Raw genomic sequence first — 23,233 nt, forward strand, 5'->3', positions numbered from 1 at the left:
GAAATACCATTTAGAATAAGTAAACAAAAAAAAATTGAATCCATTCTAAAACAGTTTTTAAAGAATAGACAAAAGCAGTTTCACTTTTCGGGTCAGTAAGATTTTTTTATTATACATAACACGCCATCCCCCATCTATAAAATGCACAAAGTCCACAATTTACATTTAAATAAGTTTAACAATGAAAAAAAAAGGACAAAGTGAAAAACATCAGTAACAAGAATATTCTGGAGCATTACAAGTATGAACCTATAGAGTCACAACCGTAGATAAAAGTGTCCCAAAACCAGACGGGTAAGAGAAGACAGTGCTAATGTTCAAGATTTATCCTAAAAGTTAATTGCAGCTCCCCTGGTGCCTCGTTATGAGATGCACTCGGTCTAAAACCACTGAAAGTCAGAGTTCCACCATCAGCCGGTGGGACTGAGGCTCACGATCGGCTTCACCGGCTCCAGGAGCTCCGGGCAGGGGAGGGGACACCGAGCAGGTCCGTGTCACATCAACACATTCACACGAGGCCCCGGAGAAATACAGTCTTATAAAAATAAATGATCAGAGGTCCTTATTAATGAGACCAAGGGAAATCAGCTTCACAGAACTAAGTGGTGATCGGCTGACGAGTGAATTGTGCAACTCTGGCGTTCAACAGTTTGGGAAACGAGGCACAAGATATAACCTGAGACACGAAGAGAAGCCACTGTGGTCTGAGGTCAGCAAAATGTTAAAGACTATTTTTAGAAGAGTTAGAAAACGTGAGCAGACGAAGAAGGATTCATGTGTTACAGTAAATGAGTCGTCAGCTTTTCATGGAATCACGGTCACTCATTTTTTTTACTTTACTTTGTGCTGGTGAAATAATGTTGAAGTTGTACACAACCTTTTGTGTGTGTGTAAAGAAGCTTATACACACACACAAGTTACACACATGCTTTAAATTGTGTGTAACTTGACCTTTTTCGTGGCTGTGAACGTTTTGTGTGAAAAAGTTGTGCAGCTTTTTTAAAGAATTTCAAAAATGTACAAAGAATTTTTCTACAGTAACAAAACATCTTTACAACTGCACCAACAAGTTACAGCTACAAAAACATGTTTACACACAAAAGGCAACGCACAACAACAACAACATGATGTCACAAGCACAAAATACGAGTTTGACCCGAATGTGATTCCAGATTTTTATCAGCGATCATCTGACCCGTCGTGATTTCTCCTCAACAAACACAACACAACACACACACACACACACACACACACACACACAGAAGACACCTCAGGAGTTGCAACAGTTTAACTGAAGCAACACTTGACTTCAGACACACACAGTCGCTGTGAGACTGGACCCTTTGAACCCTAATGAGAATAAAAATCTCCAGACCAGTGGTGAACTGGAGCTTTTCTGCTCGTTTCCCTGTGACACTAACGCACAAAGAGAACCAGCACCAGCAAGATGTTGATGTGGGAAGCAGGAGGTTGTCTGATTACATCTACTTTGTGTAATGTGGCGCAAACAAAAACACGTGTTCTCTGTGTGTCCGTGATTCAGACGCAGCCGAGCAGCGACCCCCCCGGCCGCCTGGTTCATGTGGGAAAGAGAAGACGACCTTCTCTGGAGCTCGAGTCGGATGGAGATGAGATCGTCTCTCACGTCATTCCTTCAGCTTCTCAGATTCTTGGAGATGAACACAATACTCACACTCACACTTCATGACCTTGATCTGTTAGGACGCGTCAGTGGGATCAGCTGCGAAGCTTCATTTCACACTCACAGTTTCCTCCTCACGTTTATTGAGATTTAGGAACTCTTGAACCGTTCCACTTGTTCTGAGGGAGATTTCTCCTTCACTCCCTTTTCCACGTGATATGACAGAAATAAACTAAAGTCTATGTGTTAGTGCTGAATATGAACAGAGAGGAGTTTGGCCTTTGTCTGAGAGAATTCAAATTATAGCTCAGGTGAGGAGTGGCTGCATTCCATTGTCTCTGATAAGATCCAACAACAGATATGTGTGTGTGTGTGTGTGTGTGTGTGTGTGTGTGTGTGTGATAAGAGCCTGGAGCAACTCTTCTCCCTTTGATTTAAATAATTAAATTCCCTCCCTTCAATCTAAAGAAGGCTTTCAATGGATTTTAAATTAGAAACAGGTTCTCTATGGGTTCTACGCTCGTCCTCAGGGGAACCGGTGTGAGGCGCCGGGTTCAGAGGAGCTTCTTGGACTGAGGCTTCGAGGTTCTGGCGTCGGGGGTGAGGAGAACCATGACGTCCTGGAGAGCTTTACTTATCTGAGCTCCGAACCGGTGGGAGTCCTGAAAAGCAGAGAAGCACAGAGAAGTGAATTGAGGATGTGAGAAAGAGCAAAGAACAGAGACGTGGAGAGAGAAACCCACAGAGAAGGAAGTGGAGAGAGAGGAGAAGTGGGTCAAGGACCGGATGGATGAGGCACATAACGATGGAGGTTATTAAAGAGTTTTTAAAAATTGGTTTAATATCAGAGCGACTTCTAGGTGTCTGTCCTGGAGCTTCATCTTCTCACTGAACGACCAAACTGTGAGAAGCTGATTCATGAACCTGCAGCGAGGACCCAGTGGAACCCGAGAGACAGGAAGTGAGTCAGACAGCGCCGCTCTGCACGGTTCATCACATCCTGTCCTGAGCAGCTGAGGTTGACTACAAACACACAGTGACGCAACTCTGTCTGAGGCCTGGAGCCGAGCGCTCTGTAACAACCAGTGAAAAGCTCAAGCACGGCTGATTGCACCTGCGGCTGCCGGCGTGTGGCTGGCCACGGTTCAGACAGATGTGTCAAATAGAAAGTGTCAGGTCGAGTTACTGCTTCAGCTTCACTGGACCAGGAAGCGGCACGAGTCAAATCACTCTTCTCACAGTCACCAGAGAACTGGGATCTTCAGCTCGGTACTGGGATCTTCAGCTCGGTACTGGGATCTTAGGCTCACCGTGTCACTGCAGGAGCGTTTGGACGACACGTGGAAGTTGATCATATCCTCGCCCACGATGATGTAAGAGACGCCATAACCGTCATCAGCAACCTGCCGTGAGGACACAGATCACATGACGTCAGAGCCACACAGGGGGGACCCCCCCCCCCCCCCCCCACCCCCCCAACCCGTCGTGTTTACTCACTGGTCCGAAGCCTCCGCCCAGCGACACGAAGTCCGGATGGTTCTTCAGGTCGAACAGCTCCATCTGCTGAACTGGGGTCTGACTGGTGGAGAGACGCCACGGCTCCGACAGAACCTGGACCGATGACATCACAGAAGAGACTGACTTCATATGCTTTCATCATATTATCATATATAAATCACTGAGTGTACATTTAATATTTTTTATCTCATCTCTTACTTTTATTTGATCTTTTCTTATATCTTTATACTTAATTCACTACGTTCTATTCTACATTGTAGATACTGGAATCGTGGAGCAAGCTGGATTCAGTAAAGTGGTCTCTGGAGTCCTGCAGTCGGGCGACACTGAGGACAGACCTACACAATCTGTCTCCAGGACAAACCTCCGACTTGTCCCCGAACTACACCAGAGGCAACACAGGTGTCTGGTGCTCACAGCAGGTCATGTGATCCAGGAACAGGAAGTGAAGCGGGACAGAAGGTCAGGAGGAGGTGAAGAAGGAGGAGGAGGAGCATCAGAGTCTGAAACAACACTGCCGGAACTACCTCTTTCAGGAACGGGGACTCCACCCCCAGGTATTTGGACACCACGTACAGACAGAAGAGGTGTCGGTCAATCCCGGCTCCAGTCATGGCCATTCGATAGAGGTTCTGGTGCCTCTCTGAAGCCAGCTTGAAGAGATGCCTGCACTGCTCCTGTGTCTGAAAGACCAAGGCACACGTCAGTCAGCAGCAGCCCTGGACTTTGAGAAGCTCGTCCTCTAGAGACCGGGAGGAGAACTGTACCTCTCCACGTTCCAGAGCTTTCACGAAGTCAGAGCTTTCGTTGGAGCAGGATCGAACCGTCTCCGTGCGGCCCTCCCGGAACAGACGGGTCATGGACGCCTCGTAGGTCAAACAGAAGCCCCCACGGTCCTGGAGGAGAAGGGGGGGGGGAGAGAGAGGATGTTTGAGATCTCATTTTAAATACACTGAAGCATCCAGAGTTACAGTGACGAGGGGAACCCCACTGAGGGAGATGCTTTTGGTTTCTATTCGCCACTTCCGACTTTATTCTCAGATGTTTAGCGCTGACAATGAACAGGATGTGTGTGTGTGTGTGTGTGTGTGTGTGTGTGTGTGTGTGTGTTACCCTGTAGTACGCCAGCTGTAGGCTGATCTGGATGAAGGCATCTGGGCTGACGCGAAGCTTCTTGATGCGTCCTTTGCCGAAGTCTCTGAAGGGAAACACGTGACAGTCCACGTCGTCTGCGATCACCTGAGCCACAGCGAGGGATCTGTGCACCTGCTCCTGAACCTGGGGGGGGGAGGAGAGAGAGAGGTCATAACCGGGACAAAAGATGGTTTGCATGACGTGAAGGTTTTAAACTCCAATCTAGTAGTAGGGAGAAAGCTGGAGGGGACGATCACAGAAAGACGGGATTCTAATCTTTGCTTTTGCATCCTTGTTTATTTGAAGGATTTAATGACGGGGTAGAAGGGATGCTGTCCTCGGAATGATAGACAGGAGCCAGGAAACAGGAAAGAGGAGATTTAGAGAGGGCTCACACCCCCCCCGGCCCGGTTTACAGCACACACCCCGAAAAACAAGCTGCTGGAACTAGATGAGAGCAGAGTAATGATTCTGGAGTTGGATTATGAAGTGTGTGGAAAGTCCAGAGTAGAAAGTCCAGAGTGGAAAGTCCAGAGTGGAAAGTCCAGAGTGGAAAGTAGCTAGTAGTAACCACAGCAGCTCTGTCAAACAGGAACCTAAACAAAAGCTCGGAGCCAAGTTCTCATCAGTGAACATCATCGTTTGGATTCCACATTTCCTCTCGCTGCAGCAGGACATCACAGATTAGAGACAGTTAATGACACAGGTGCCACCGACCCACCCACACATCCCATCCCTGGCATTTATTTCTATGGTTTGCTCCAGGTAATGAGGAGCCAGAGAATCTGAGTTGTTGCTCTGGAAGTCGTAAAGATTCTCTTCATGACTCTGACCCCAGAGGAGATGAAACAACACAGAGGAACTCCCCCCCCCCCCCTCGGCTCTGGAGTCATGGCAGGAAGCCAACTTAAACTCTAGAGTATTTCACTTCTTCAGCACAGTCCATGTGCTTCACTGCTGCACTGAACTATCGTGACCGGCAATAATCTGTTTAAATGTCTTTTATGAAGAGTGTTATATAAATATCTAATTACTAATTATGTACTTTAGACACGAGTTTACATCATAAGTTTAATCGTCGAACTCTGATAACAGAAATCATGCTGTCAGCTAAAAGATATTTCCAGTGTCTCTACTCAACAAACATAAAACCACACGGACTAAAGTGCTCATTAAATATTAATGGAGACATAATCCGTCTCATTTTACTTCCACTAAATCAGTCTCTTTCCAAAACACACTCACTCACTTGACTGCACTTCAGTTGTAGTGCTACTGATGCTCAGAGGCATTGTTACACCCGAGGATTGTGGGTAGTGCAGTTCTCATTTCTTCCTGACATCAGGAATCAAACAGGTTTTTCAGACTTGTGGCTTCTTCAGAAGATCACATCATTCCACAAACTCATGATGGATGATCATCCAAATCATTGTTGAGAAAACAAAAGGGATTATTCACTTGAGGAACCATGTGACTGAGCTCAGCTGCCAGAGTGACGAGGCCGTGCAGATGGAAGAAGATGAGAAAGAGAAATGAATCCGTGTGAGAGGAAGAGCAGCGCAGATGGCAAAGATGAAGTGTTGCTCAACACGCTGGCTCTTTATAGTGGCCTTACTCCCAGTTTGGTCCAGTGCCAGTGAGCAGAGTCTGAGCAGCAGCAGCAGCTCACTGGTTTGTTTTACAGGAAATGCCCCCAGTCCAGAAAGGGAAAGCACAGCAGTGTGACTCATGGCTCATGGGGCTGTGTTTGCTCAGAGGGGATAAGGAGGGAAAGCCCCTGTTGTCCCCCTCATCACAGCAGTTTCATCTGAGGTGTGAGTTACACACACAACCTCACACACAATCACACAACTTCCACGATTACTCATGAACACACACAAGCATGCACAACTGTGGCTCAGGACAAATTTCCCCATTGGGACAAAAAAAAGCAGATTTTTCTGAAGTGAGGGACGTTTATGAATCTGTTGTCTTTCATACTTGTATTCCCTTGTCCACCTCTTCCTGAGCGGCTGCAGTAGCAGGTGGATCTCCAGTGTGGGATCAACACAGTTTCATATCATCATTAGCATAGCGTCCAGAAGCGTGCATTCCAAAGCCAAACAGTTAGTCGTGGAAAAGGCAGTTTGTTAAAACGGCTCCTGAGGAAGTCGATGAGGAACAGAGATAAGAGGGAAGTCGTACGGATCATTGTTTGATCAGGAGGTGATCGCTAAGAAGGTACTTTCCACTTTTGGACCAACCGAAACTGAAGCAACGATTAAAGCTGCAGATGTTCTAAGAGAATCAGGAGAGAGACGATTATCAAGTCTCCTTCAGATCGTGATTCAAACCAAAGAGCTTCTCAGGTAAACCTTCACCTATTCACCTTAAATCTCTTACTTTAGAAGAAGTGAAAGTTCAGTCTGCCGTCTTACTGGGATCAGTCCTGTCCTCTCGTCAGTGCTTCCTGTATTTATATAGTCTGGAGGCACACCTCTTATACACACACAAGAGAGGAAGGAAGGCTGCAGTCTATAGTCCGTCGATTGTTTAATGATTCCTCCGACTTCACTTTCATTTGCAGTTAGGACAAAAAGAGAAGCTTGAATCTGTGAGTCTGTCTTTCATGTGAAATATAAAGACTCGTTGGGAAAAGTCACAATTTTTGTTTGTAAAAATATATTAATCCAACATCTGCAAGTCAACACTATCAAGTGATGTGAAAAGGTCAAGGTCACATTCATCATTCATACCAGTTAATATGTCTCAACTCTTTAAAAGAGCCCAAACATGGATCGTGTTCTGAAGACGACGATCAGTCATCATCATTCAAACAGAAACACAGTCGCTGTAGGAAACGGTTCAAAGCTGCTTTCAGACCTGCACCGACCTCCACATGACCTCCACATGACCTCCACATGACCTCCACATGACCTCCACATGACCTCCACACATCATCTGGAGGTCAGTGAGAAATGTGGGAGGACACAGATCAGAGTATCTGGACTTCCTGCTGAGTCTCCCCTGCCTGCAGTTAGTTGAAGTGGGGATTTGAACTGTTTAACAGTCAATATTAGTTTAATGATTTTGTCCACCGCCTCAAAAAGAAACATAAACACGAAACCCAGGTTGGGTCGAAGGTCGTTTCCTGTAAAACCGCTCGTGGCATCTCGGCATCAGGAAGCCGGGGGGGGGGGGGGGGACACGTGAACCCGGAGGAGACGTGAACCCTGAGGACACGTGAACCCGGAGGACACGTGAACCCGGAGGACACGTGAACCCGGAGGAGACGTGAACCCTGAGGACACGTGAACCCGGAGGAGACGTGAACCCTGAGGACACGTGAACCCTGAGGACACGTGAACCCGGAGGAGACGTGAACCCTGAGGACACGTGAACCCAGAGGAGACGTGAACCCGGAGGAGACGTGAACCCTGAGGACACGTGAACCCGGAGGAGACGTGAACCCTGAGGAGAGGTGAACCCAGAGGAGACGTGAACCCGGAGGACACGTGAACCCGGAGGAGACGTGAACCCTGAGGACACGTGAACCCTGAGGACACGTGAACCCGGAGGAGACGTGAACCCTGAGGAGACGTGAACCCTGAGGACACGTGAACCCGGAGGACACGTGAACCCGGAGGACACGTGAACCCGGAGGAGACGTGAACCCGGAGGAGACGTGAACCCGGAGGACACGTGAACCCGGAGGACACGTGAACCCGGAGGAGACGTGAACCCGGAGGAGACGTGAACCCTGAGGAGACGTGAACCCGGAGGAGACGTGAACCCGGAGGAGACGTGAACCCGGAGGAGACGTGAACCCGGAGGAGACGTGAACCCGGAGGAGACGTGAACCCGGAGGAGACGTGAACCCGGAGGAGACGTGAACCCTGAGGACACGTGAACCCTGAGGAGACGTGAACCCTGAGGACACGTGAACCCTGAGGAGACGTGAACCCGGAGGAGACGTGAACCCGGAGGAGACGTGAACCCGGAGGAGACGTGAACCCGGAGGAGACGTGAACCCTGAGGACACGTGAACCCTGAGGACACGTGAACCCGGAGGAGACGTGAACCCTGAGGAGACGTGAACCCTGAGGAGACGTGAACCCGGAGGACACGTGAACCCGGAGGACACGTGAACCCGGAGGAGACGTGAACCCGGAGGAGACGTGAACCCGGAGGAGACGTGAACCCGGAGGACACGTGAACCCGGAGGACACGTGAACCCGGAGGAGACGTGAACCCGGAGGAGACGTGAACCCGGAGGAGACGAGAACCCGGAGGAGACGTGAACCCGGAGGAGACGAGAACCCGGAGGAGACGTGAACCCGGAGGAGACGTGAACCCGGAGGAGACGAGAACCCGGAGGAGACGTGAACCCGGAGGAGACGTGAACCCGGAGGAGACGTGAACCCGGAGGAGACGTGAACCCTGAGGACACGTGAACCCGGAGGAGACGTGAACCCGGAGGAGACGTGAACCCGGAGGAGACGTGAACCCGGAGGAGACGAGAACCCGGAGGAGACGTGAACCCGGAGGAGACGTGAACCCGGAGGAGACGTGAACCCGGAGGAGACGTGAACCCGGAGGAGACGTGAACCCTGAGGACACGTGAACCCGGAGGAGACGTGAACCCTGAGGAGACGTGAACCCGGAGGAGACGTGAACCCGGAGGACACGTGAACCCGGAGGACACGTGAACCCGGAGGACACGTGAACCCGGAGGACACGTGAACCCGGAGGAGACGTGAACCCGGAGGAGACGTGAACCCGGAGGAGACGTGAACCCGGAGGACACGTGAACCCGGAGGAGACGTGAACCGGGAGGAGACGTGAACCCTGAGGACACGTGAACCCGGAGGACACGTGAACCCTGAGGAGACGTGAACCCTGAGGAGACGTGAACCCGGAGGACACGTGAACCCTGAGGAGACGTGAACCGGGAGGAGACGTGAACCCTGAGGACACGTGAACCCGGAGGACACGTGAACCCTGAGGAGACGTGAACCCGGAGGAGACGTGAACCCGGAGGACACGTGAACCCGGAGGAGACGTGAACCCTGAGGAGACGTGAACCCTGAGGACACGTGAACCCTGAGGACACGTGAACCCGGAGGAGACGTGAACCCTGAGGAGACGTGAACCCTGAGGACACGTGAACCCGGAGGAGACGTGAACCCTGAGGACACGTGAACCCGGAGGAGACGTGAACCCTGAGGACACGTGAACCCGGAGGAGACGTGAACCCGGAGGACACGTGAACCCGGAGGACACGTGAACCCGGAGGACACGTGAACCCGGAGGAGACGTGAACCCTGAGGAGACGTGAACCCGGAGGAGACGTGAACCCGGAGGAGACGTGAACCCTGAGGAGACGTGAACCCGGAGGAGACGTGAACCCGGAGGACACGTGAACCCTGAGGAGACGTGAACCGGGAGGAGACGTGAACCCTGAGGACACGTGAACCCGGAGGACACGTGAACCCTGAGGAGACGTGAACCCGGAGGAGACGTGAACCCGGAGGACACGTGAACCCGGAGGAGAGGTGAACCCGGAGGACACGAGAACCTGGAAAGACGACGAGACTCAACAGCTCCTGGAGAAGAAGCGACGTGCTGGAAACAAATTCCACTGATGAAACCAAACCAAACAGAATCTGCCTGAACGCGCTGCAGACGTTCCTGTTGTGAACGTGTCTGAACCAGAGAATCACTCTCTCTTAGTTTGTTTACATTTATAACAACGTATAATATGATCACAGAGACGTTAATACACACAAAAACACACAAAAACACACACACACACACACACACACACACACACACACACACACACACACACACACACACACACACACACACACACACACACACACACACACACACACACACACACACACACACACACACACACACACACACACACACACACACACACAGGGTGTACATACCTCTGAGGGAATGTCCCAGTGGAGCCTCTGCGGGTGGGGGAGCGAGCGGTCCACCTCCCCTTTGCAGTGGCCGTCCTCAGTGTAGCCCAGCTGGAAGGCGTCTGTGGCCAGAGTGTACTGCAGAAGAGACACACACACACATTTACATAAACACATACACAATGTTCATGTCACCGCTGCTGGTTCAGGCATCGTGACTCTGGACACACCCACCTCCCACAGGTGAGCCACGGTGGGAGCGTCCGCCCACGAGTGCTCCGCGTTCAGGCCGCTCTTCCCGTTCTTGTAGATCACGATGGAGAAGGATTTATCAAACCACCTGCAGGACGGGGACACGAGGTTTTAATTATCAGCCATAAAGTTTGAACCATCCAAGGTAGACTCACCACAAACGAGAAGATGGTGACATGTTGGTGACATTCTCCTGCAGAAGCCACAGGTCTGAATTATATCAACTGTGTATTGGTGACACCAAGGAGAAGTACGGCACTACCCACAATCCTCAGGTGTGAAAGCGGAGCTCGCCGACACCATGAAAAAGTTTAACAACCACGAAAACCAATGAAACCACGAGATCGGATTCTTTCTCTTTCTGCTGCGATTCGTTTTTAAGGGGAAAACGGCCGAAGGTGAAAACCGAGGTTCAGTTTAAGAAGAAGCAGCTGGAAGTCGTTGTAAAGGATCATTCAGAAATGGATTATGGGATGTGAAGCTCCTCCACTGCTCTGACCTTTGACCCAAATCCAGGAATTCAACCACGTCGATGAGAACTTCCTCTGACGTCGATGGAAAAATCCAATTTCTCATTTTGACAGATGATGAAAGACGAACTATAAACGCTTTTATGAATGAATTAAAGTATTATTATCAAGAATGCTGTTTTTTGTAATACAGAAAAATGTGAATGTGGCATGTTAATGTGTGTGACGGATATTAACGGGCAATGGACAAAGAGACACACTCAGGCCAGTGTCCGCAGTAAACATGGACGCTCATAAAGACTGAACGGGGACTTGTTGTCCTGACCCCTGAGACACGGATTGTGCTGCTGCCAAGAGTTTAAGGTCATAGAGAGACAGGAGAGGACAGAGGAGGACAAGGGAGGACACTGCAGAACAAGGGAGGACAGGGGAGGACGGACCGTTGTTCCGCCAGAGTTTAAATATCCCCTGAATGTATTTATCATCCTCTGTGGACTTCAGGATTCAGACGTAAGCTAAAAGCAGCTTGAGGTTCACCCTGCAGCCCGAGGCCTCTGGGAGCCGTGTCTCCCTCTCACCTGTCATAACACTTCCCGTGGAGCAGCGACTTGGCGTAGCGGTCCAGGTTCCCCACCGGGTCCTCCCCCTTCATGCCCTGCTCTTCGTCGTCCAGCGTCACGAAGAACGCCGCCCTCTCGATGGCGTCCAGCGAGCGCTTGTTGACCCCGGAGCTGAAGTGCTGCTTCCTGATGTGAGACCAAGGGACCCTGGGAAAGAAGGTGACACATAAATCTGTTAACAGGGCGATCATCAGGCCGAGAACACGGAACTGAGCCCTGACGCGGCCAAAAAACCCACAAGACGCTTCTCTCTTCCAGCCGCCAAGAGACAGAGTCTGAGGAGCAGAGTTCGTGAAAGAGGAAACAGCAGATGGGCTTCATCAGCAAAGTTCAACTGAGATCAGCCGACATTCATCAGCTGCATGCAACCTCCTCAGTTTTCATTCCAACAAGAAAGATTCACAAATCACGTTTACATGTCAGCGTTGGGATGTGACACAGAGACCTTCAATTTTCACATTCACCAAATCCTAATAGTTTCCTTCTTACAAAATACACAGACATAAACAAGTTGTTCAAGAAATGGACGTTTGAACTGTGGAACCTGGAATTTCAGGTCTTTGCACGTCACTGAACTTTCCTTCATTCTGCAAGAAACCCAATCTGGAGTGAACATCAGAGCGGGCTGTGATCCAGCACTGAATGGAAGTGCCATTGTTCCATGCATGTCATGACTAGAATACCACAAATATCTGAGGCAGTGAGCTGCATCACATTGTGGTGTCGAGGACTCGCTCCTCACTGGAGACTCCGATATATCAAAAGATGAGATTTCTTTGTGAAATGCAGTGATTAACCCACTTTCCACAGGAGCCTTGTGGACTTACACTTTTACACATAAACTTTATTATAGATCAATTACAGATATGAACACGTCTAACATGGAGGACGAAGTGCTGCCTTATATGGTTTTATCCCAGCCTTGATTTGCCTTGCTTGCTATTCAATGAAAGAGAAATAACTGTCGAATACGAACATGTTCTCGTCCCTCGAGTCGAGACTTGTTTCTTTAATATATCAGTATAATAATTCATCATTTAGACACTGTGGAATGTTCTGCATCACATCCCTCCGCTCGCTGAGTACAAACATTATCTGAGGAGCTGGTTCTTACCCTTTGTAAAAAGAAACACGTGTTTGCATGTTGCCATCAATGATTAGAACTAAGATTCTAAACCTGGAGGTCGTGGGATCGTTTCTGAAGGTCGTCAGATGGTTGTGGAGAAAATAACTTTTCCATTCAAACTACATATTTCAGATAGTTTCTAAATAAGTGTTGCTATTTTAGTGTGTAAGTTGTGCACTTGAGTTGGTAAACTTGTATTCTGTACAATTAGCTTCACGCAGCACAGAGAGAATCTTATTTATTATCATCATGTTCCTCTCGTCCTCATTTGCTCTTAAAGTTGAAAACACTCATAGAAAGTGTGTGAGGCCGGTGTGGTCCGGCTACTCTGGTGCCCCCCAGTGGTAAGACACACACACTGCATGTTGAGATTATTCAATTATATAAACACGTCTTATCAATAAACTCAATATATACATGTTCATCTGGATAATTGGACTTTACATGGTGCTGGTTTTACACACACTCCCATGTTCCTACCTGTCTCCAGCAGTGAGCGCTCCCAGTTTCTCCTCTCCAGTCTGCGGTGGGGAGCTTTCGTCCAGGATCCTCTGGACCTGGAACTCGATCTCGCGGGGACACAGCAGGCGTCCGGCGCGGTAAACCCACAGACGGAAAAATCGGCCTTTGTGGTAAACGGCCACGAACTCGCTGTCCTGCCAGTGCTGCAGCACATCTGTGGAGGAGAAGACGAGTGGAGCACCGGCTCAGAGACGGCTTCTGTCCTCAGGTGATTCCTGGACCAACATCCAGTAAACAACAACATGTGCAGTGAGAGTGTGTGTAGTTGTGTTACCGGTCTCTTCTCCTGGAGTGCGTGTTGTGTTGAACATCCTCTCACACTGAGCGGCACACAGAGGGATGACGGTGCCTGGAACACGACTCTAAAACACACACACATTCATATTTAGTGTTTAATGTGACACTAGAAAGTAAGACCATGATGCATGTGAAGTTACACACATGCAAACAGAAAGTCAGGCCTCCTAACATTTCCTAATCTGCAATATTGACTTATATTTTACTTTTATAAATGATATCTGCATTATGATCTGGGAGCGTACACACTTTTGAATTCAAGTGTGTGTCACAAGTCGACAATAGAGGATCATATCTGCACTGTGGTGTTTTACAACCGTACACCCACCCACAAAACACACAAACACACACAATTCAGCACATTAACCAATCAGCAGATAAGGAGTGTTACCGGTTTGAGCTCCTCTCTGTTGACCTTGCGGCGGTAGAGCAGCAGAGCGGTGATGGTGTTTCCTGCTCGGGCGGCCTGCACCGGGGTCGGGGTCACGTACAGGAAGTCCTGGGGGGGGGGGGGGGGAGGGGGGGGGGTTAACGATCACTTAATGAATTTAAGCTTCAAGCAGCGTAGAACAAATCAGGTTCAAGGGGATCTGAACATGTACCGAGCTGTCAGAACAACTTCCTGTGTCGTGGCAAAGATTTTACTTTACTGATCAAAATACAACCTCTCTCTCTCTCTCACTCACTCTCTCACTCTCACTCTCTCTCTCACTCACTCTCTCACTCTCACTCTCTCACTCAGAACAAAGATGGCGGCAGGTTTACCATCCCGTAGTAGTTGCTGTTGACCATGAGGGGACCTCGGCTTCTCAGGTAGATGAACTCCTCCCACCAGTCACTGACCTGGAGACAGAAACATCAACTCTGTTCTTCATTCAGGGCAAAAGAGGAGAAACCTCTTGATTCAGAAACACAGAGCCGTGTGGAACCTCCACTCTTACATAGTTGGTGGCCCACAGAGCTTTGAGCTTCAGGTAGCGCTGGAGACGGTTTCCCAGACTGGACTCGAACTGGTTCCCGAGTTTAGTCATCCGCTCGAACTCGGGCTCCGTCAGCAGGGGGCGCACCGACTCCAGGTACTGAGGGGGGTCAGGGGACATGACTCATTTAGACGACCTCGAGACACAGTTCAGACCTCGAGACACAGAGGATGTAAACGTGCACAGGTTTGTGTGTGTGTGTGTGTGTGTGTGCTCACCCTGTTCAGTGTGTCTCTGATGGCAGGAACAGGCAGGTGAGGTAGAGACGTCTGGTAACTGTACAGCAGCGGCTTCCTGCTCGACAACAACCTCAGCAGCGTCTGAGAGAAACACAGCGACACAACCTCAGTACCTGCACTGAACTCTGGGTAATCTCCTCTATCCGGAGCGGCTGAAGCTGCGATGGCGAGACCTTACCACCCAGACTTTGGTGGTGTTGGAGACCCGGCCGTGCTGCTCGAACATCCACTGGTGGTAGGAGAGCAGCAGCTTGAGGCAGAAGCGCAGGGCGAGGATGAGGCTGAGCCACAGCAGGGTGCTGAACACCAGGGCCGACAGCATGGTCTGCCCCTGGGCGCTGAGCGACACGTTCAGGCTGCACAACACAACACAACACAACACAACACAACACACAGGTTAGCCATGGACACTAGAGCTCCTCACGTACAGTGTCATATAAATGATTTATTTAAGGTTTATTTATAAAGCTTATGAAGGATAAATGGACTTAATTTGCAGATCAGGTCTCAAATGCCACATTACTACTGTAATCTGTAGATGTGCACCACAACAACCAGCAGGGGGCAGCACATTAATACTATGATACAGATGCAGGGGATCAGTGACTCAGTTCATCTGTTCCACATCTGACAAGTCACATTTTGAGAATCACACAGACCAAGAATAAAGAATAGAAATAGAACACAAAGTTTAGTAATGTGGGTTTGAGTGAGGAACAAACAATCTGATAAAATATGTGAATAGAGGGAAGCAATGGATTATATATATATGAAAAGATGCCTTAAATAAATGAATGCAAATATTATTGGTACGTTATGATGAACTCCAGAAGGGGGGGGGGGGGGGGGGGAGCAGCAGTTGTTAAGGCGCCTGGAGGGAAGCGGGTGAAAGGTGAAGAGCAGACACGCCCACGCTGCTGCTCAGTGACTCATCAGCTTCTCTTCACACTGGATCTGTGACTCAGGACGATATTGATTCATATAAAACATTAATCTGGTAACAACATGTCGGCTGAAGTTCATGCCGGAGATGATTTATTCACTATTTAAAAACATAAAGTTTGTAATAATCAACTTGTGAGTCAGTCGGTCCTTCACAGGCACAAGCCAACAGGAGGTTCTCCACTCAGACACGAGCACATGCATCCTGAGATAAATACAAATATATATACAGTATATATATATATATATATATATATATATATATATGTTTATGTTGTTTTTTAAAGTTTTGCCTCATCTTCATCGAAGCAATCGCTCATTCCCAGTGACTCCTCCAGGGATCTCCTACTGGTTTCTCACATGAGCCCATTCACACATTATCTGGGGTTCTTACCAGGAGGAGCTGGAGCCCCTCCAGAGATTACCCAGAATTCAGTGCAGCTCTGAATGCAGTTTGACTTTATGAGACAGATCACACTGTGATTGGTTCTAATCAGTCTGTGATGCTGTGAGTAGAATCTCGATCAGCGAATCACGTGGCTGCTGCTGTCGCTCAACCTCCTCCTCCTGCAACTCCTCCTACACCTCCTACACCTCCTGCAACTCCTTCATCTCCTCCACCTCCTCCACCTCCTCCACCACCTGGCGAGGCCCCTGAGAGTTTCCACAGTGTTCAAGCATCATCACGTTCAAACATGACGAGCTTCACGTTTCTTCTCTGGTTGTTTATCTACTGTGTGTGTGTGTGTGTGTGTGTGTGTGTGTGTGTGTGTGTGTGTGTGTCTTTGTGTGTGTGTACCTGAGCGGCAGGTGTTGCTGTATCTTGGCGATGAGCCCCATGCTGGGATCCGAGCGCATGTACATGGTGGCCAGGATGGCAATGACGACAAAGAGCCAGGAGGAGGGGCTGGCGGGGTACACGCCCTTTATCACCCGGTTCTGTTACCACAGAAGAAGAAACAACATCATTCCTCCAACAGTGAAACCTGAAGAACGTCTGGAGCAGCGTCCGTCCAGCAGCAGGAGGACAGACGTGTCAGGACCAGTCAGCAGAGACACATCATTATAACCTGCTGAGGACTCACACCCATCACATGAATCACCCCCCCCCCCACCCGGCCTCACACAACAACACAATGTGAACTATGAGGAAGTGCTTTACACACGTGCGTGTGCAGACGCACACAAACACACACGTAGTGATTTCTCCGTCCCTCACCCTGATGCGACTGACTCTCTTCTTCCAGGACCGGACCCCCGACAGGTAGATCTGGTTCAGGGCCTGGTAGGACAGCCGCAGGTCGATGCCCTCGGGGGTGATGGTGAACTGGAACGCCACCGCCTGGTGGGCCTCCGCCATCGCTGAGGAGACACGGGAACCAGCGGTTAGACTGAAGACACAAATCACTGCTGGTCATTTGGGATATTGGTGTGTGTGTGTGTGTGTGTGTGTGTGTGTGTGTGTGTGTGTGTACTGAGGACATTTAGATCAGTCCTCACTTTTTCAACGTTTGAGGGTTAAGACTTGGTTTTAGGGTTAGAATCAGGTTTAGATTTGGGACTATAGGGAATGTGTCTTCACTAAGATAGATTTACGTGTGTGTGTGAGTGTGTGTGTGTGTGTGTGTGTGTCTGCACGTGTGTGTGTGGGGGGGGGGGGGGGCTGTGAGGTCCTGCTCAGCTGTTGCAGAGGAACGAGGCCTCTGGTTTTATTCTGGTTGATGACATCACTATACAGTAACTCAACCTATAGAAAGAAGGTCAGCATATGATCCCTATGAGGTGTGTCTGTCTGCACGTGTGTGTGTGTGTCTGTCTGCACGTGTGTGTGTGCATGTGTGTCATCTCTTCTCTCTGCGCAGCCATGCGACTGATTGCTGCATAGCTCTGACTTCCCACTGTGTTTAACTGTTTGCTGTGTGACTGAGTGACTGGGACGGAGAGAACGAAGGTGGGACAATCATCTGAATCTGTCTCGACCAGTTCTCCCATAATAAACCCTAAAACCATCACAACACGTGAAACCTCGACATGTGGAATGTCTGTTTGAGGCCCAGCAGCTGTAGAGTGAGGACCAGCAGCAACACACTGAGACCAGTGGAGTCGGCTCTGCTCTATAATGAGGCCTCATCCACTCGGCTCCAGGCAGTGGTGGAGGAAGTACTGAAGTTTAGTACTTAAGTAAAAGTACAAGTACCCAGGAAAACATATACTTAAGTAAAAGTACTACATCAACAATCCTACTTAAGTAAAAGTAAAAAGTACTTACTTTTAAATTTACTATAAGTATTAAAAGTAAAAGTACTCGCGCAATGGGTTGCCTCTCAATGTCTAGGCTGTGCCATTTTGATAAAGAATGCATATATAGCTACTGGTAATACTCATGCCTCTACAGATGTCACTACTAGTAATAATTATAAGCAGCAACATTTATTTATTGGAAAGGTTGGTGTACTTATTGTGCTTACCCTCTGTAATACTGTTCACACTCTATCTTACAATTCTGCGGATGACAAGTTATCTACCAGGGATTATCTGCAAAGTTAAAACCTTTAAGACAAACCAATAAAGACAACATGTTATATCTTTAAATCTTATATTTAATTGTAAACGTGTGAAAAATGGAAACATGGAACATGAAGAAAAACTGTAAACTGGTCAGAACAAGGCAGATCTTAGAATGAGAAAATTTAAAATGAAGGACCTTGAAATGAAAATTTGACCATTGGTCAGGCATTCAAAATATTCATCTTCTGAATATTTTGAAAGGAAGGAGAAATGTTATACTTTTATTTTGAAAAGGTATCATGAAACGCATTACTTTTAGTTGTTTAGCACCTGGCTGATAAAGGCACAAGGTTTGTGGTTATTTCAATAACTGTTGTCATTATTATAAACATAATTCTAAACGTCTTATTGCGGTGTAAGGACACGTGTGTGTGTGTGTCCGTGTTTAAACTTCCAAAACAGCAACGTAATCCATATTTCCCGAAGCTGTGTTCATAAAATGTAACGAGTAACAACACATATTGTAGAAGTGTAACGGAGTAAAAGTAAAAAGTATGCACTATTATTTTAACTTAAGTAAAGTACAGATACGTAACAATTTACTTAAGTACAGTAACGAAGTAAAAATACTTTGTAACATTCCACCACTGGCTCCAGGTTGGTCTGGTGTCCTCACTACTCTGAGGTTTAGAGCACATGTGTGGACGGAGATGGTTTTAGTTTGAAACCCAGTGGAGGTCCCAGTTCAGGAGACACTGCTCTGGGATCTGGTTCATCTCGTCTCTACAAACTTCTCACTCTTTTTAGAAGGAGAGAATAACGATGGCAGTAAACTGGGCGGGAGCGGCTCGTACTGGTGAGGACGGGACACACCCACTGATTCTGATCCTTGTTTGAGTTTCAGCTCCAGTTTGTGAGTCTGAACTTCACATTCCTCAGCTGAAGATCTGATTCTTCATAAACCAGACACCTGAGCGAAGAGAAATCCAAGTAACTTAAAAACCTTTTCTTACTAAACTGTGTGAAAGTCTTTACATCACAGCTTCAGCAGGAATCTCTAGTTCCTCAAACCCTTTAATCTGAAGTGGTTTTTAAAACCTACGATAAGACTCCTCAAAGAAGAGAAAATAGGAGAAGTGGTGAAGTGATGAAGTGATGCAACAGGATGAAGAAGGTTACACTTGATTAAAGACAAAGCTGTCAGACGGGTTCGACCTGCCGGGGCGGAGAAGGAGCCAAAGCTGCAAAGCTCACTGGTAGAGAGCGACAGCGGGCGGACCACGGGAAGACGTGTGTACACACACACACACACACAAAAACACACACATACACACTTACACACTCAGAGGCTTACATAGTCATCCTTGTTACGACTTTGCAAAACTATTCATTGTGGAACAGCTTCAACAAACCTGAACCAAATCATACGTAAACTTAACTTTATCCAAACCACGACAGACATCCGACCTTTGACCTCTGATCTTAACCATAACAAATAAATCCTAAAACCAGTGAGGAGCCTGAATGTCCTCACACACACCTTCATGTCTTCAGAGGACAACACAGAGACTAACATTGTCTTCATGGAGACTTGTTCTAACTTTAACCAGAGTCACTCCTTCTTGAATCCTTACTGTGTAAACACAACATGAGTAAACCTGGCCTCCACATCTACTCAGTGTAACGTGGGTGAAACCAGTTAAAGCTCAGGTGCCAACACTGAACTGGAACCACTGGGACCCCCATCATGATATCCTCAGAAACACCAGACTCATGATGGGACCAGTTCAGATGTGGGCGTGTGAATGAAAAGCTCTTTTGTTTACACAGTGAAACTCATTTATTTCTCTCTGTTTCCTCCTTTGAACCAACAACCACAAACATCTGAGCCACATGACCTGTGTGTGTGTGTGTCTGTTTGTGTGAACTGTGGCTCCAGTGTGTATCTTTGTTCACAGTAAACCTGCTTGTGTGTGAACAGGGAGGCAGATCTGTGCTAACTGGTTCTTAACCTCCTGAAGTAGAAAACCAGTAAAAAAGCTCCCAGCTTCTAGTAAATCTCACATTTTGACATCATTTCAATATTAATATGATCATTTTTATGATTGTGTTCTGTTTGATTGTTGTTCTGTAACTTTGTTGATGACTAAACTTTATTAAAATAACTTTTTGTTACCAAGTGTCTCGAGAACAAACCGGTTCCTCAGTTGGCGCGTTTCGTCACCACGCTACTCCATCACCGCACAGGCTCAGCGCGCGTGCACACACACACACCCCACATTCACGCACACAACCCGCACACATGTGTGAATGTTACACGCGCCTGATGGAGATGTGAAGCCTGTTATAGAATCCCTGCTCCTGCGCGCGCGCACACACACACACACACACACACACACACACACACACACACACACACACACACACACACACACACACACACACACACACACACACACACACACACACACACACACACACACACACACACACACCTCCATTCATGCTCAGCACCATCTCCACGCACCGCGTCGTGCACGAGCGCCAAACACAAAGCAGAGGAAAAAATAAAAGTGAAGAAACGTCTGAACGCAGAAGAAGAAGAAGAAGAAGAAGAAGAGGAAGAAGAAGAAGAAGAAGAAGAAGAGGAAGAGGAGATTTTACCTGAAGCGATAAAGAGTTTCCTGCTGAGGATTCGGACGCAGCCGTGAGTTCGAACCCCTCCCTGTTGTTCTCGGAGAAAGCGGCTCTTCCTCTGACGACCAGCACCAGCGCTCTGCACAGATGGGTCCACGGGGACAGGATGTGTCACTACACGCAGAGAGCCGAGGCCCTGCCCATGAAGGCGTCAGGAGGAGGTGATACATAACGCCTCCGGACCTCAATGATGATTAGTGACATCACTTTTTATTAGTGATGATTATTAGTAAGTCAATGAGTATTAGTAGTAAGTGATTTCCTGCATATAATAAGTTTGTATAAGAGTTTTAACCAACTTCATTGTGAACAGTACAGAGAATATTTGGAGGAAACAAAATAAAAAAAACAGATTTCATGAAAATTAAGTCAGACACACACACACACGAAAAAAAAGACACACACACACACACACACAAACACACATACTTCACTTACTGTGTACACACACTTAAAGTATCTGCAAACATTATTGTCTCTCTCTCCACACACAGTGGAGGGAGGTGGATGACGTTTTCACTCCCACTATTTATCCCTTAAATATTATTACATTTATTATTTTATTGATCTATATATTTAATGTTATATTAAACCCGAACACACACAAACACATACACGTGGTGTTGTATCCCTGTGCATGTGACAAATCCGTTTTTTTGTCAGAGTGAGACCTCTTTCCCTTTTGCTCTAGTCTCCGTGCAGGAGGCTGCGGGTGACGTCACAGGTGGAGACCGGCCCCCTCTGACACATGGAGGAAATGTTTGGTTCAAATACCAAACCCAGAAAAGAGGCTGTGTGTGGAACCAGCAGGTTTTCAGCTCAGAGTCCGAGCTGCACTCACTCAGAGGAGATCTCTGATCTGACCTGATGTCATCACTACACTGTGAAATGTGTGTGTTTTATCTTCAGTCTCTTTGACAGTTTCCTCGAGAGCATCATCCCTGCAGGTTCTGTTTCCTCCCGGCTTCCTGCTCGGCCTGCAGGACAAAGGACACACAAACAAAGGACCTGCAGCTAAACACAAACACAACTTTAACACACAAACAAAAGCTAAAACATTACTGTCCTCAGGATGGAGACGATCACACACTTCATCTCCCCAGGACACACTTGATGTGAAGTGTCCAACACCATGAGACACAATCAGGAGGATGTGTCCCGGCAGGTCGAACCCGTCCGACCGCTTCGTCTCTACTCGAACACCAACTTGAAGTTTTGCACTGAAACCTCACAAACACGTTTTTTAAAATGTAAAGAAGAGTCAGTGCAGTTCACTAGGAGGTCAGAGGTCATGGAGCCCGAAGCCAGAGGTCAGGTCGGATAAACTGCAGCACAGGAATTCTGAAAACTCTCGTGCTGGTTTGTGTGGAAGGCCGTCTGGTGACAGAGTGTCTGAGCTGCAGACCTGGACTGTGGAGATGAGGAGGGTGGACCGGTGTGATGAAGAGATGAAGCACCATGAGGATGATGAGGAGGGTGGACCGGTGTGATGAAGTGATGAAGAGATGAAGCACCATGAGGAAGATGAGGAGGGTGGACCGGTGTGATGAAGAGATGAACCACCTTGAGGATGATGAGGAGGGTGGACCGGTGTGATGAAGAGATGAAGCACCATGAGGAAGATGAGGAGGGTGGACCGGTGTGATGAAGAGATGAAGAGATGAAGCACCATGAGGACGATGAGGAGGGTGGACCGGTGTGATGAAGTGATGAAGCACCATGAGGATGATGAGGAGGGTGGACCGGTGTGATGAAGTGATGAAGCACCATGAGGACGATGAGGAGGGTGGACCGGTGTGATGAAGTGATGAAGCACCATGAGGATGATGAGGAGGGTGGACCGGTGTGATGAAGTGATGAAGCACCATGAGGACGATGAGGAAGGTGGACCGGTGTGATGAAGAGATGAAGCACCATGAGGATGATGAGGAGGGTGGACCGGTGTGATGAAGAGATGAAGCACCATGAGGACGATGAGGAGGGTGGACCGGTGTGATGAAGTGATGAAGCACCATGAGGATGATGAGGAGGGTGGACCGGTGTGATGAAGTGATGAAGCACCATGAGGAAGATGAGGAGGGTGGACCGGTGTGATGAAGTGATGAAGCACCATGAGGATGATGAGGAGGGTGGACCGGTGTGATGAAGTGATGAAGCACCATGAGGACGATGAGGAGGGTGGACCGGTGTGATGAAGAGATGAAGCACCATGAGGAAGATGAGGAGGGTGGACCGGTGTGATGAAGTGATGAAGAGATGAAGCATCATGAGGACGATGAGGAGGGTGGACCGGTGTGATGAAGAGATGAAGAGATGAAGCACCATGAGGAAGATGAGGAGGTGGAGGCAGAAGAGGAGGAAGGAGGCA

At 48.2% G+C, this 23,233-nt stretch overlaps 1 protein-coding gene across 1 annotated transcript; it reads right to left on the minus strand.

Annotated features, from left to right (window-relative positions):
- Positions 1–84: 84 nt before the first annotated feature.
- On the minus strand, positions 85–20,951 carry cpt1a2b (carnitine palmitoyltransferase 1A2b). The gene is made up of 19 exons (XM_053443575.1): positions 20,833–20,951; positions 16,880–17,022; positions 16,460–16,599; positions 14,897–15,074; positions 14,698–14,799; positions 14,441–14,578; positions 14,265–14,342; positions 13,891–13,998; positions 13,477–13,564; positions 13,161–13,356; positions 11,513–11,701; positions 10,447–10,552; positions 10,234–10,350; positions 4,274–4,438; positions 3,928–4,056; positions 3,688–3,843; positions 3,140–3,253; positions 2,953–3,045; positions 85–2,304 (listed from the first exon to the last, which is right to left on the minus strand). Exons 2-19 carry the CDS (start codon positions 17,018–17,020, stop codon positions 2,197–2,199), a joined length of 2,346 nt encoding a protein of 781 aa, XP_053299550.1. The 5' UTR covers positions 17,021–17,022; positions 20,833–20,951; the 3' UTR covers positions 85–2,196.
- Positions 20,952–23,233: the final 2,282 nt, after the last annotated feature.

This window comes from Pleuronectes platessa, chromosome 16, assembly GCF_947347685.1.
Source record: "Pleuronectes platessa chromosome 16, fPlePla1.1, whole genome shotgun sequence".
In the NCBI taxonomy this organism is placed as follows: domain Eukaryota; kingdom Metazoa; phylum Chordata; class Actinopteri; order Pleuronectiformes; family Pleuronectidae; genus Pleuronectes; species Pleuronectes platessa.